This window comes from Eubalaena glacialis, chromosome 8 (genome assembly GCF_028564815.1).
Source record: "Eubalaena glacialis isolate mEubGla1 chromosome 8, mEubGla1.1.hap2.+ XY, whole genome shotgun sequence".
NCBI classification, from domain to species: Eukaryota; Metazoa; Chordata; class Mammalia; order Artiodactyla; family Balaenidae; genus Eubalaena; species Eubalaena glacialis.
The window spans coordinates 51,866,125-51,882,384 of NC_083723.1; the positions used below are offsets into that span (position 1 = coordinate 51,866,125).

The 16,260-nt window shown below is 40.0% G+C and overlaps 1 protein-coding gene across 1 annotated transcript in view; it reads left to right on the plus strand.

Annotated features, from left to right (window-relative positions):
* The window catches only part of IGF2BP3 (insulin like growth factor 2 mRNA binding protein 3), a 140,835-nt gene that overhangs the window by 32,435 nt on the left and 92,140 nt on the right, over positions 1–16,260 (plus strand). Inside the window, exon 3 of the mRNA XM_061197688.1 lies at positions 7,491–7,539. Coding sequence (XP_061053671.1) covers positions 7,491–7,539 — 49 coding nt within the window. The remainder of the gene's footprint in view (positions 1–7,490; positions 7,540–16,260) is intronic.

Genomic DNA, 16,260 nt, shown 5'->3' on the forward strand with positions numbered 1-16,260 from the left:
GACCTTTGAGAAATGTACAGAATGCTTCCCAGGTGGAAGACTGGGGCATTTATCTACTGGCTCCCAACATCCTCCTCTGTAAATTACAGATTGTCTTGAGGGTTTCCTCTCTCTTCTGTTTCTGGGCTGTTCTTTTTTTTTTTTTTAATTCTCTCTTTTGACAAAGGGTGTTTTATTTATTTATTTTAACATCTTTATTGGAGTATAATTGCTTTACAATAGTGTGTTAGTTTCTGCTTTATAACAAACTGAATCAGCTATACATATACATATATCCCCATATCTCTTCCCTCTTGCATCTCCCTCCCACCCTCCCTATCCCACCCCTCTAGGTGGTCACAAAGCACCGAGCTGATCTCCCTGTGCTATGCAGCTGCTTCCCACTAGCTATCTATTGTACATTTGGTAGTGTATATATGTCCATGCCACTCTCACTTCTTCCCAGCTTACCCTTCCCCCTCCTCGTGTCCTCAAGTCCATTCTCTACGTCTGCGTCTTTATTCCTGTCCTACCCCTAGGTTCTTCAGAACCTTTTTTTTTTTTTTTTTAAGATTCCATATATATGTGTTAGCATATGGTATTTGCTTTTCTCTTTCTGACTTATTTCACTCTGTATGACAGACTCTAGGTCCATCCACCTCACTACAAATAACTCAATTTCGTTTCTTTTTATGGCTGGGTAATATTCCATTGTATATACGTGCCACATCTTCTTTATCCATTCATCTGTCGATGGACATTTAGGTTGCTTCCATGTCCTGGCTATTGTAAATAGAGCTGCAGTGAACATTGTGGTACATGACTCTTTTTTTTTTTAATCAGTCATCAATTTTATACACATCACTTTATACATGTCAATCCCAATCGCCCAATTCAGCACACCACCATCCCCACCCCACCGCAGTTTTCCCCCCTTGGTGTCCGTACGTCCGTTCTCCACATCCGTGTCTCAACCTCTGCCCTGCAACCCGGTTCATCTGTACCATCCTTCTAGGTTCCACATACATGCGTTAATATACGATACTTGTTTTTCTCTTTCTGACTTACTTCACTCTGTATGACAGTGTCTAGATCCATCCACGTCTCAACAAATGACTCAATTTCGTTCCTTTTTATGGCTGGGTAATATTCCATTGTATATACATGCCACATCTTCTTTATCCATTCATCTGTCGATGGACATTTAGGTTGCTTCCATGTCCTGGCTATTGTAAATAGAGCTGCAGTGAACATTGTGGTACATGACTCTTTTTAAATTATGGTTTTCTCAGGGTATATGCCCAGTAGTGGGATTGCTGGGTTGTATGGTAGTTCTATTTTTAGTTTTTTAAGGAACCTCCATAGTGGCTGTATCAATTTACATTCTTCTGGGCTGTTCTTGAACTCTGCTGAGGCTTTGGTGAAAAACCTGAGGTGAAACAGAGATGCCTAAGGGTGTGCTTAGGGGTGGAACGAGGCGGGACAACTTCACTGTGCTTGGGACTGTCTCCCACAGCTGTGAATGAAATCAGAGGTGAGCAAGGGGATGTGATAAGCAGCACAAAACCAACTGCAGAAGGGAAAGAATCAAATACTTATCCTGCCTTTACTATACTTACTGCGGTTCAGCGTATCCAAATATGTGATAAAGGAAAGTTGTTCTTTATGGAAGAACTCCAGCTAAATTAAAAAATACGGGGCTTTCCTGGGGGCGCAGTGGTTAAGAATCCGCCTGCCAATGCAGGGGACACGGATTCAAGCCCTGGTCCGGGAAGATCCCACATGCCGCGGAGCAACTAAGCCCGTGCGCCACAACTACTGAGCCTGTGCTCTAGAGCCCACGAGCCACAAGTACTGAGCCCTTGTGCCACAACTACTGAAGCCTGCACGCCTAGAGCCCATGCTCCGCACCAAGAAAAGCCACAGCAATGAGAAGCCTGCGCACCGCAACGAACAACAGCCCCCGTTCACTGCAACTAGAGAAAGCTCGCGCAGCAACGAAGACCCAACGCAGCCATAAACAAACAAAAAAATTCATTTAAAAAATATGGAAGGCATGATACAATGAGAAAATACATTTTCAACCTTTATGAAACAATGGATTTAGGCAATGATCATTAGTGACTGCAACATCACAGGAAGACAACCAGGGATAATGTATCTTTTCATGGACATATAAAACCTCCCCGTGATAGTTTATTGTCTCTCCCTAAACAAACAACAGCAAAAAACAAGTCAAATTTTCAGATCTAATTACCACTTTTATAGGAGTCAGAATAACATCATATTAAACACCACCATGGGAGTGTAAGTAGCAAAATCCAGGCAGTGAGAAACCAGGAGACAAATGACAGGTTTGGGATTTTTTTATTCTCTGAATAAGTTGTAAGGATAGAAAGGGAAACATATAGCTTATGAGGCTAGAGTCATACTGAAGCATGTGCAGTGTATGGCTCTTTTTTGATACTGATTAAACAAACTTAAAAAAAACCAATTTTTTTAAAATGGAGAAATGTAAACTGACTAGATGTTCAGTATGAAGTTTTTATCCATTTTTAAGGACAGATAATAGTATTTTGTCTACTTAAAGAGTCGTTTAAAAGAAGATGCTAATATAAAAGGCATGAGAATGACAAAAATTGGGGGTGATGGTTACTTTCTAGGAGGCAGGCATTAGGGTGAGGGAAGAGCATGGTAGCTTCAATTGTCTTGTTCTGATTTGGTGAGGTGGGTTCATATACATCTTATGCTTTGCAATGTAAAGATATTACACATCATTGTATATCAAATTCAACATAGCAAACAATTATTTAAAATGACACAAAGAGGATGCAATGGGTAAAATGCAGAATGAGTAATTGCACAGGATTTATTACCTGGACCTCCAAATAAATAGCAAGAAAACAGAGTGAAGGGGAACTCATATCCAAGAGACCTAAGAGATGTTGACTCTACACGTGTGGGCATATTGTTGGGATCTTGATATGAACAGACCAACTGTAAAAAGATAGTTATTAAGCAATTGGAAATAAACAGAGTGTGGGTGTTCTCAAGGAATTTTTGTTAATCACTTTTAGAAGCAATAATGGTGATATAGTTAATTTTAAACAAAAAAGGTCCTTTTGTCAGTATTTACAGATGTACTGTAGCGTGACAGGCCATGTAAGTGGGACTTGTTGGTACAGGTGTGAGTGTAGATAAACAAGATCAGGTGATCATGCTTGGTAACTGATACAGGCATATGGAGGTTGATATGATTTTTCTAGTTTGGTGTCAATTTGAAAACTTCCATAAAATCAATTTAAATCAGTTCCATTTATTACTAAAATTTTTGAAGATGCCCTTAGGAGTTTACATGAGCTTTATTGGCTTTTTATCCTGTAATTAAACCAACTTTTAATAAATAATGAGGGACTTCCCTGATGGCACAGTAGTTAAGAATCCGCCTGCCAGTGCTGGGGACACGGGTTCGATCCCCGGTTCGGGAGGATCCTACATGCCTCGGAGCAGCTAAGCCAGTGTGCCACGACTACTGAGCCTGTGCTCTAAAGCCCACGAGCCACAACTACTGAGCCCGCAAGCCACAATTACTGAGCCCGAGTGCTGCTTCTACTGAAGCCCATGCACCTAGAGCCCGTGCTCCGTAACAAGAGAAGCCACTGCAATGAGAAGCCCACGCACCGCAACGAAGAGTAGCCCCCGCTCGCCGCACCTAGAGAAAGCCTGTGCACAGCAACGAAGACCCAGTGCAGCCCCCCCCCCCAAAAAAAAGGGCTTCCCTGGTGGCGCAGTGGTTGAGAATCTGCCTGCCAATGCAGGGGACACGGGTTCGAGCCCTGGTCTGGGAAGATCCCACATGCCACGGAGCGACTAGGCCCGTGAGCCACAATTGCTGAGCCTGCACGTCTGGAGCCTGTGCTCCGCAACAAGAGAGGCCGCGATAGTGAGAGGCCCGCGCACCGCGATGAAGAGTGGCCCACGCTTGCCACAACTAGAGAAAACCCTCGCACAGAAACGAAGACCCAATACAGCCATAAAAAAAAAAAAAAAAAAAAAGTACTGAATTTTATTGCAACTATTTCAAGCACAGTAAGCATTTTTTAAAGGTTAAATGAGAGCTTAAACTTTACCTCATTTTTCCCTGTCGGGGGAAGACCCTTAAATTCTATATGATTAACTTATAAGTAGATTGTGTGGAAGTTTTAAAATAGCACAAGAGATTAAATGGGTATTTTCCTGTTTTTGTTCTCAAACTTCAGTGTGGCTATTGTTCTTTGTGCTCCCCCATGAGCTGTAATAAAATCATGTTAGTTTCTGGATGGTGGATCCATGAGTCTTGTGTTTTTTTTCCCCCTCTATGTTATAACAAATGTTAATTTAACTATCAATTGAGTGCTTCTCAGGTGCCAAACACTGTTCCAGACTCTGAATGCAACAGTGAACAAGACAGCCTAAGGGGTCCCTGCTGTTACAGGGTGTGATCCTTGTTACTTTGTTACTACATAACAAATCCTTGTTACTACCTAAGTGTGTTTTAGGAGGAGGTGAAACACAACTTACTTTGCTGATAGTTAAATTGAACTCTAATGAGTGGGTAATCACACTGGAAAACAGTATCCGTTTTCTTGACTCCTAAGTATTTAACATCAAACCCAAATATAACCTATTTCTAAAAGCTCAGATGGGAGATGGGAGCTAAGAAAACAGGTGATAGTGTTTTTTTAAATTAATTAATTTATTTTTGGCTGTGTTCGGTCTTCGTTGCTGCATGCGGGCTTTCTCTAGTTGTGGCGAGCAGGGGCTACTCTTCATTGCAGTGCGCGGGCTTCTCATTGCGGTGGCTTCTCTTGTTGCGGAAGAAGGGCTCTAGGGGCTCGGGCTTCAGAGTTGTGGTGCATGGGCTTAGTTGCTCCGAGGCATGTGAGATCTTCCTGGACCAAGGATCAAACCCGTGTCCCCTGCATTGGCAGGCGGATTCTTAACTGCTGCGCCATCAGGGAAGTCCAGGTGATAGAGTTTTAACTGTGTATAGCCAACTTGATTAGTACAGCTGAGTGGGGTCGTTTTTCTCAATTACCTTCCGGGTCAGAGATTTGTGTTTATGTACTAGATGAGAATTCATGCCTTTGCTTGGACTTTTTTAATGCTGGGCCTTTTGGCTCTTGTAGTGATGAGTGGACCATGGGGTGAGGAGCTAGAGATGAAACTGCAGAGTTTAAGATTAGTTACTGGGTAAGTGGGAAAGAACACTGCTAGATGTCAAAACACTAACTGTATGAAAATAATCCTGCTATTTGTCTAAAATGAAACATGAGAGAATCAGATAATGGAAAAGGGACAGCCATTTAAGGGAAATAATTATTCTGCAGTAACTTCTAATAAGTAAATGGGTATCGGATGTACATTTTGAAGAATGTGTGGGGAAAACATGGCTAATGGATTACTTCTAATGTGCAAAAAATAGTATCCTATTTAAAGAAGTTCTTGGGAACCCTGTGAAGTAGGTATTTGTTGTTTTAATAATGAATAATTACCTGCTAGGTGACCATAACTCTCTATGTACACTTCTGTGTGTGCTTTTGGGAAAATTTTTTGGTAATATATATACCCAGAAAAATGAGTCCAGTAGAGATGAATACTTAGTTTCTTAACATTGTGCTGTAATTTATTACTGTGTCAGATGCTTGATTAAGACAGATTAGTACTTGGAATGTATAGTAAATAATTCTTACTTCCTTGGTTACCCAGGGTAAGTATTTACACAGTGTGAGTAACTTTTCTGGTAGCTAAAGCAATACATGGCAGATTTGAAGTCTATGTTTTAGGAATGTTTTTATTAGGGTATATTTTTTAAGGCTTTTATAGAAAAATATAAAACTTACACAAAAGCAGAGATACAGTACACATCCTGCAGCTTTAACAATTATTAGCACATGAGTTTTTTTTTTTTAGCACATGAGTTATTTTTGAAACAAATCCCAGAATAACATGTGTAAATTCTAAGACTATGTGGTGTTTGAAAATTTTTTATTAAATTGGCATTCTGTCACTATCTCTTTGATATATTGCCCTTGGTGATTGTGCTTTCACTGTCTCATAAAAATAATGTAAAAATGATTTTTCCTTCATCGTCTATTTTATCATTATAAACAGGATGTACCTGAGTTTGTTAATCTACATGTTCTTTAGAGTTCCATAAGGGATAGGCAGTGTCTGTGGCATTTATTTGTTCTTAAGCTTTGGGGTGAATGGGAGAGACAAAGGAGTAGGCTGTGAATGTAGTCCCAGCTGGTGTTTTGCTGTGGTACTTAAAAGTGGATCGTTTGACCCAGAAAAAGAAATTAACTATAGTTCTAGAAGTTAAAAAATTATTTCACTTGAGATGTCATGCCCAATTGCTAGTCTCTCTCTTTTTTTAAAATAGCTAGTTGACTGTAAATTCCTTTCCCTCTAAGAGTGTGACTGGTATGTGGTATCCCTAGTACAATCTCACATAATTCATGTTCCTTCCTTCCTTCCTTCTACCCTGCCTCTCTTCTTCTGCTCCCTCCCTCTGATAGTATTGAGGAGGGGGTAGAAGAAGAGGGATGTATATTACAATAGATTTTATTATTACATAAAGTACATATCGTGTTTTATATACATAGCATATGTATAGGTATATGTGTAGGCATTCGAACTAAGGTAGGGGATTTTTAATGTTTTTTGTGCGGACTCCTTTGGAAGCCTGAAAAGTATGGACCTCTTAAGGTATTTTTAAGTGCATAAAATAAAACACATGAGATTATAAAGGAAATTATTTTGAAATACAGTTAGAATAATGTTAAAGCTCGTAGTAGCATGTGTTTCTTAACATAATAAGGAAAAGTTCTAGCAACGCAGCTAACTTTCACAGTAGTGATTATACATGATATTTAAAGATCTGCAACAACGTAAGTGATATGAAAATATCTGATTTATTTTAATGTCAAAAGTACAAGTCATGTAATTCTACTGTTGTTTGATGCCAACATCCATAATTGAAGGTGGTGCTAAATTTCAGTTAGGGGATAGTGAAAATAAACATGTGATTTCCCCCATACCCCACCCCTCCTATCCAAGTTCCTTGAATTCTGTCCATGGACCCCTTGGCTGTGATCTCAGATTAAGAACATCTGGACTAAGGCTTTGTTTGTGTTCTGGGATGCTTACTTTGAGGCTAAAGGGTTTGAACTTAGAATATAGTCATCAGATGAAATGTTTTTCAAACAATGTATCTGCCAATTTTAGTGGCTTTTAGAATAAGCCATAACAATCCAATGATGCTAGATTTCCACATGGTCTCAGTATGCATATTGTGATAACTTTTCTCTCCTTTTTCCTTCTTGGGCTGCCTTTTCTTATTATATATTAGTTTGTAATTAATATAAAGTATTTTAAGTAGTTTCTAAGCATCCATGTTGGCTATTAATATCTTCTGCTTTTACTTTTTTTTTTTTTTTCTTTTAAAAAACATTTTAATTCTTCTGCAGGATTCGGAAACTTCAGATACGAAATATCCCGCCTCATTTACAGTGGGAGGTAAGAATTTCTATATTTAAAACTAAGATTTTAGTATCTAAGCCTATTGGTAGTTTTTCCGAAGGTTTTTCTCCTTCCAACTCTTGGATGTGCTAGAACACACATGGTTCTTCTCTTTTATGGTCTGTGTCTTGCATTGGGCTTTTCTTTGTAAGAGTATACTATATCTTTGAAAACAATCTGCTCTTTGAGATACTTAAAGTTGAAATAAGTTCTGGGGTAACTGGGTAAACTTGCTCATTCAATCACACCCCACAGAATCTTGTTTGAGATCTTTCTGATGAGTTTTGCTAATTGTATTTAAATATGAAGTTCCCTCCTTGGCAATTTTTTAGAGAGCAAATACTGCTATTTATGCTTTATTTTAAAATGTTACTATGCTTTCTTTTGCTCACATGGTGGCACTGTAGTAATTGTATTTAAACACAAATGTTTTAGCACAATTGAATAGCCTGTGTCAGCAATTTCCAAACCATGTTGATGATGTCATGGTGAGAATTTGAGACCCCAGTAGTTGAAAAGATAAAAGGAAATGTCTGTTGACTCTTCCAGATGATGGACCTGAAAATTCTTAAAAGCTACTTTGGAGAAGGTGATGCAGGGAAAACTGCTCAGCTTTTATGTATTTTTAATATAAAAATCAAGAGTAACTAGCTTTGTGTGTTTCACATTAGTGTTCTGAAATGACATTTGAAGAGTCACTAAACCAGAACCTTCATCAAAATGCAAAGAAAGGTTAAAAGTTTTCTTTGGTGGTGAGTTTAGGAAAGCTGGCCTGAGGTCTGATTCTCCAAGGTCCCAGTTGGTAACAAATCACTTATGCTCAGAATATTTTACAGCACATTTATTTTCAGAACAATGTTATTGAATTTAATCTTTGCAGGACTTGGTTCTTTGGTCTATGTTGAATATTTTTCAAGTTATATAATGTATAAAAGGTATAACTTTTGTAGATAGAAACAGTGACATTAGATTAAACTCAATGCATTTTCTTTTTTGTTTGTTTGTTTTTCTTTTTTTCTATTTATTGTCTTTTTTTGCTGTAAAATATACATAGATTTACCATCTTAACAATTTTTTTTTTAATTTAACCTCTTTATTGGAGTGTAATTTCTTTACAATGCTTGGTTAGTTTCTGCAGCATAACAAAGTGAATCAGCTGTATGTATACATATAGCCCCGTATCCCCTCCCTCTTGCGTCTCCCTCCCACCTTCCCTATTCCAACCCTCTAGGTGGACACAAAGCACCGAGCTGATCTCCCTGTGCTATGTGTCTGCTTCCCACTAGCTATTTATTTTACATCAGTAATGTATATATGTCAATGCTACTCTCTCCCTTCATCCCAGCTTACCCTTCCCTCCCTGTGTCCTCAAGTCCATTCTCTATGTCTGCGTCTTTTTTTTTTTTTTTTTAAACATCTTTATTGGAGTATAATTGCTTTACAATGGTTTGTTAGTTTCTGCTTTATAACAAAGTAAATCAGTTATACATATACATATGTTCCCATATCTCTTCCCTCTTGCATCTCCCTCCCTCCCACCCTCCCTATCCTACCCCTCTAGGTGGTCACAAAGCATCGAGCTGATCTCCCTGTGCTATGCGACTGCTTCCCACTAGCTATCTATTTTACATTTGATAGTGTATATATGTCCATGCCACTCTCTCACCCTGTCACATCTCACCCCTCCCCCTCCCCATATCCTCAAGTCCATTCTCTAGTAGGTCTGTGTCTTTATTCCCGTCTTGCCACTAGGTTCTTCATGACCTTTTTTTTTTCCCTTAGATTCCATATATATGTGTTAGCATACTGTATTTGTTTTTCTCTTTCTGACTTACTTCACTCTGTATGACAGACTCTAACTCCATCCACCTCCCTACAAATACCTCCATTTCATTTCTTTTTATGGCTGAGTAATATTCCATTGTATATATGTGCCACATCTTCTTGCCACCCTCTTGCACTGTTGGTGGGAATGTAAACTGATACAGCCACTATGGAGAACAGTATGGAGGTTCCTTAAAAAACTAAAAATAGAACTACCATACGACCCAGCAATCCCACTACTGGGCATATACCCTGAGAAAACCATAATTCAAAAAGAGTCATGTACCAAAATGTTCATTGCAGCTCTATTTACAATAGCCAGGACATGGAAGCAACCTAAGTGTCCATCATCGGATGAATGGATAAAGAAGATGTGGCACATATATACGATGCATTTTCTTGTTTTAGTTTAACATTTGTTTAGGAAATTCAGTATCTTGGAGGATGAGTCCCTGAATCAAGTGTCATGGTATCAAGATTACTGGTTTAATCCCCTTTTTTATTTATGTTTTTTTTTTTTAATTGGAGTATAGTTGATTTACAATGTTGTGTTAGTTTCAGGTGTACAGCAAAGTGATTCAATTTTATATACATATATACACACATATATATATTGGGTTGGCCAAAAAGTTCATTCTGGTTTTTCCATAACCTCTTAGGGGAAAACCTGAATGAATTTTTTGGCCAACCCAATATATACATATATTCTTTTTCAGATTCTTTTCCATTATGGGTTATTACAAGATATTGAATATAATTCCCTGTGCTCTACAGTAGGTCCTTGTTATTTATTTATAGTAGCGTGTGCATGTTAATTAATCCCTTCATTTTAACATGGGCTATGTTAAATATGATTTTCTATTTGGGAACTATATCTAGTGTAATGTAGCTTTCAATGAAAGAGTCAAATGGTGGCAGCCAGTTTTAAGTAAGTGAATTATTAGGGTACTAGCATATCAACTATAGGCAAGTGGTAGTTTCCTTATAATTCATTCATAGTATCTCTTCAAATTTAGATTGCAGTGGCTTCTTGAGCATTGTTGATTCTAGTTTTGGTGGCTTCTCAAGATTTTAGTTCATTGCATTCTTCCTTATTCTGGGTAAAATTTAATCTATGAGAATAAGTCTTTATTTGCCACATCTAACTTTTTTTTTAAAATTTCATTTTACCCTCCCCCATAGTCCTTTGAGGTAAGGTGAAGTTGGTGACATTATCTCCATTTTCAAATGGGCAAATACGGGCCCACAGGGTTCAAAGAATTAAGCAAGAACAGATACTGAATTTAAAGAAGCATGGAACTAGACTTTGAAACTCTTGACCTTTGACCCCTTTACAATTTAAAGGATGGTTTGAAATACTGATTAACAAAAACTATTGAGGGCTTGTTAGGAGTAGGATGAACTATTTGGATATTTCCTTTCCTTGAAGACTTGAATGACCACCATCTGTTATTTCCTTTTTGAGGAGTCACTTTGTGTAACATTTTATTTGTACACACTGAGCCTGCTGGTTGTCTCGTGCCAAAGCCTTATAGAAGGTGATAATTTTGCAATTATATGTCTGGACTCCCTTTATAATGGAAAAATTAGACTTTGAATCCACTAATTAATCTTAGAATCACTGAAAATGTAATGACCAGACATTACGTGCCTCCTGATTTGACGCAATAGGAAATACATAGCAACATAGATGAAATATTCTTGTCAAAAAAATAGAGGTTTGACTGGATTCAATTTCAATCTGACTTTGAGTTTATAAGAAGTATAGAAGGTAGAGGCACAAATGAAATGATGCCATGAAGAAACACCTAGCCAATTCCAGAATATGGGCCATTCCACAGGACAAATGACATTGTTTAGTAAAGTGATGGCATATTAAAAGGGAAGGGGACTGTTACAGAATAAGACCTATGAGAATAACAAAAAAGCAGGCATACACCTGCACTAAGTTATTTGTGAACCATGTAAACAGTCCTTAGGAGCAGCATGGAGTATCTAGAAAAAGCCTTAGAGTTTTTTGCAGGAGGCTTTTGGTGTCAGACTTGGAATTACATCCCAGCTCCACTGCTTACTAGATATGTGATCTCTGAACCAGTTTTTAAAATTCTTGAAGCCTCATTTTCCTCCTTTCTAACATGGGGATGATAATAGCCACTTGATTGGGTTGCTATGGGTGTTAATAGGATTATGCATGCTCAAGCCCTTAAAAAATGCTTGGTACATATAAGTGCACCCTACATTTTAGCTATGATATGAACAACAAATTCATTTCCTCCCAACTTAAAGTTCTTGTGCTTAACTCAGATGCAGCCTATAGCACACACAAAAAAACAGGTATTATACCAGGGGGAATTAAATGTGGAGAACTACACAGGTGCTAGAGGGCTGAATGAGCAAAGACGGAATCCACAGATAGTGACGACTATAGCAGCTCCCACCCTGAGGCTGAGTGGGGAGGAAAGGGGTCAAGGGAACAGGGTGAGGTTATCAGATCCTAGAAGCTTGAAGGGAGAGCTCTGAGTAGCTGAGAGTGAGCAAAGGATGCTCCCTGGCTGTGGCTGGTGCCTGGGATGGGGGAAGAAGGGAAGTGATGAAGCTGGTTCTGGGAATGCCCAGAGCAGCTAGAGTCCGAAACCCATGGCTGTTAGGATGATGCTGATAGGAACAGCTGATATATGGGAAGGAACATGTGTCATCTCCGCTCCTGCTCTCCAGTCCCCGTCTTGTGCATTCTGTCAGCAGAAACCACCAGGGAACGGCTGGCAAAGGTGCGATAATAGGGCAGAGTCCCAGCCCCAGCATCACGGAGTTGGAAGGTGTATTTGGAACTGAGAGCTTAATTTCCAGTCAAAGTTCTATCCCAGAAGTGAAAATTCCTCCCCTGTTCTGCCAGCCCTCTTCTAAGCCATTTTCTGTGAGGTCATCAAAGAAATGACAGAATCTGGGACCATGGCAGAAACACCATGAGATAACAGTGCTATGAGGCGTTTTATAAGGTCTGTAACTGGATTGTTGATTATCTTTATACCACTGTGATACTTTATTTTATGTTTCTATTTCTTATTTACATTACCTTTTTACCACTAGATCCTGCTGAATGACACACGGGGATTCCTCTCAAGTTCTTGGAATACCACATCATGCATGCTTTGTGTGTCATGTGGGGCTTAAATGATTTCTAGTCAATTAGTTGTGGTTGATGGTAAAGTGCACTCAAGTGTTCTGGACTGGCTAAATGTTTCACTGCTTAAGTGTTTTGGCAGATAAAGATATGGGGAAACTAACTTTTGGAAGGACCTGCTGCTGGAGAATTAGGTAGGTTTGTTTTTTCCCCCAAATAGGTGGAATGTAGAAGGGAAATAGAAGAAACTGTTTCTTCTCCCCCTCCAACCCTCTTGCCTGAGGTACTTGAGGAATAGATCTGTGGTGTGACCAGAACTGGAAGGGCTCCTCTACAAATAGTCCTGATGCTGGACAGATCTGGATCCTCAGATGCCCTGAGGGATGTAAACGTGTGTGATAAGGGTTTGAGGGAACACCCTGGGCAAACGACAAAGAGGTGAGGAAGGGATAGAGCCCCAGAACACTTGACTTTAAACACCTTTGAGAAGAATCCTTTTTCTTTTGCCTTACTCAGTGTCTTAAATTGGCCCCATTTTCTGAATTTAAGGGGTGCCTTTCTTCATTTAAAAAATAAATTGCCAAGGCCTTAGGAAAGGACTTCTCAAAGAGAGTTTTTCCTAATCTTATCATCTTAATACTACTCTCCAATCAAAGTTATTAGTACTCATAGAATGTTAAAAGGGAATACCCTCCCCGAAGGGAAATGTAACACCCATTAATTATGTAAATGAAGGCTCTAGAGTAAAGGGCAAGTTAGGTTCTCATTTGGGGGTCAGGTATTGAAAGTAGAATGATGCTTCCACAGAGGTTAGTGTCTGGCAAAACAGACTGAGCTACTGAGTTAGTGGTTTGCATCATAAGGCCCTGACTGCCCATGCCTGGAGTGACTGTATTTTCTGAGGCAAAGTTTTGAATATATGATCTGACAAATACTATGGGGAATGCATAATTTAAAATTACAACTTGCTGGAAAATGCAGAATGTATGTTGGCCTGGATATCAGATTTTTCCTGGACTTAATTGAGGTGAGAAGATGAATATCTTGGGAAGAACCTCTGAAGAGGTTTCCACACTGTAAGATCCATTTTTCTGCCACATGTGTTGTCTGGTGTGATTGAGTAAAGGAAGTGGAAGCTGTCTCCTGGCCTAAACATAGGGGAGTAAAGGGGGGCTCTTCATAACTAAAGCATCCTCAAATTGCATCCAGACTTCTGACATACCAGGGGGTTGGTCTCTGGTTCTTGACATGGAAAGCAAGTAACCAGTATGCTGAAAATGAAAGCCCAAAACTACAAGTCGAACATTGCAATGTAAAATATTCTTTGCTTTTTTTTCTCAGCAGAGTTATCTTAATGATTTCTCTTTCAAAGTTCTTTTTGGTTGTTCTGTGTAAGCTTGAGGCAATTTTTGGAAGTAAGTACATCTTGTAGGAAATCTTAAAAGGCTTTTTCTGTTGGGCCATAGGATTGCCCTAACAGAACACTTTCTTTATTGAAACACTTTGGCTTGTTAGTTTGAACCCACCCCCTAGTAACCAGTTTGGAGAAAGTTGACTTCTAGGGCATAAGGAATGTTAGAAAGCCTTGGCTTCTTTCATGATGAAGTTTTTTCCCTGAAGTTTGGGGGTGGGGAGTGTGGCATGAGTGGTAAGATGTAATGGGATGAGGCTGAACTTCCCTGTAAATTACACTCAAGCGAGTCACATCCACTCTCTGGCGGAAGGGCTAAAGCTTTAGAGAGATGCCTGTGTTTCAGACTGTAATGAAAAATACACCGTAATAGGACACCTTGTGAGATGAGGCTGGTACTTTTTTTTTTTTAATTTAATTTAATTTATTTATTTTTGGCTGCATTGGGTCTTCGCTGCTGAGTGCGGGCTTTCTCTAATTGTGGCGAGCAGGGGCTACTTTTCGTTGTGGTGCACGGGCTTCTCATTTCGGTGGCTTCTCTTGTTGCAGAGCACGGGCTCTGGGCACGCGGGCTCAGTAGTTGTGGCACATGGGCTTAGTTGCTCCGCGGCGCGTGGGATCTTCTCGGACCAGGGCTCGAACCCGTGTCCCCTGCGTTGGCAGGCGGATTCTTAACCACTGCGTCACCAGGGAAGTCCCTTAAAGGTTGCCTTTTGCAGCAGACATCTTGGAGTTGTAATGTAGTAGCAGAAAAACACTGTTCTGGGTTGGTGATTTTCAAAGTTCTCTCTTTTCTTCGGAGGAGATGGTATGGCAGAAACCTGGTATGTGAATATAGATAAAGTTAGAGTTATTTAAAGGTGGCACAGAACCTTGCCTGCTGGTTCCCTCTTTGGCCCCCGGGGAATCCCTTGGGTGCAGGTGTGATATTGTGGTTTATAATAAAAATATATATTTGCTCTTGGTCCGCTTCTGACCCAGAGCTCCTTAAAACCCTTGGAATTTCGTAAGTGGTGAGAGTGATGAAGGTGTCTTTCGTTACGTTAATGATGTGACTTTTGGAAACCACTTAAGGGTGAGAGCTACTGACCAGGTGATTAGAGGGTTAGAACTTTGAGTCACAGTGTGCTTATCACCCACCTCCACCTCCAGGGAGGGGAGAGGGGGCTGGAGGTTGAATTAGTTGCCAATGCGAATGATTAATCAATCATACCTATGTAATGAAGCCTCATAAAAACCCCAAAGGACTGGGTTCAGAGAGCTTCCTAGTTGGTGAACATGTGGGGAAAGTGGTGAAGTGTGGGGATTTGAATGGTGCGCTGGAGAGAGCATGGAAGCTGCACACCCTTCCCTCACACCTTGCCCTAGGCACCTCTTCCATCTGGCTGTTCCTAAACTATATCCTGGTGATTCAGTAAGTAAAATGTTTCTGTGAGCTCTTTGAGCTGCTCTAGGAAATTAATCAAACCCAAGGAGGGGTTGTTGGAACCTCCTGTCTATAGTTGTTTGGTCTGAAGTACACGTGACAACCTGGGCTTGCAATTGGCTTCTGAAGGGTGGAGGGCAGTCTTACGGGACTGAACCCTTAACCTGTGGAATCAGATTCTATCTCCAGGTGGATAGTGTCAGAAATGAGTTGGATTGTAGGACGCGCATCTAGTATCTGAGAGTTGTTTATTGGTGGTGTGGGAACCGCCCCCCTCCACACTTTGGAATTGGGTCCAGGAATCCGAAAGAAGAGGTTTTGTTGGACTGTTTGAAAATCACCATGGCTTCAGTGAATTTGAGTATGAACAGTTGTTAGAAGTAGTTGATCTCTATCAAGTAATTTTGAAGGAACTTATACAACAAGTATGAGACCGTTGACACTGATAGACGATCTTTCTTCTCCATGGCCTGACTGTGAGCACTGGCCAATAAATAGCTGACTCTTACTGAGCACTGATGTGCCGAGTGCTGAATTAACTTGTTTTAATCTTCACCACAGTCCCATGTCCCCATTTTACAGATGAGGCAGCTGAGGTCAGAGAGGTGAAGTAACTTGCCCAGGGTCATGCAGCTGGAAAGTGGTAGAGTTTCTGCTCTTAATCAGGTTACTCAAACAGAACACTTCCCCTGAAAGGTAAGTTTCTATTTCTTAAAATTATCATCATTTATTTGCTTTCACCATGCCCCTGAAGGCTGGACAGTGAACCCAATAGAAACTGGATCCTCCCTAGGTCTGGAGGAAATATGTGGTTATGAGTGATGAATGGGCTTGGACAGATTATTTGGGGAAGTTATTGGTAAACTGTTCCATTTAGAGAACCGAGGACGGTAGAGTTCTTCATGCTTCGTTGCTCTGGGATGGGCCAGGCTTTGC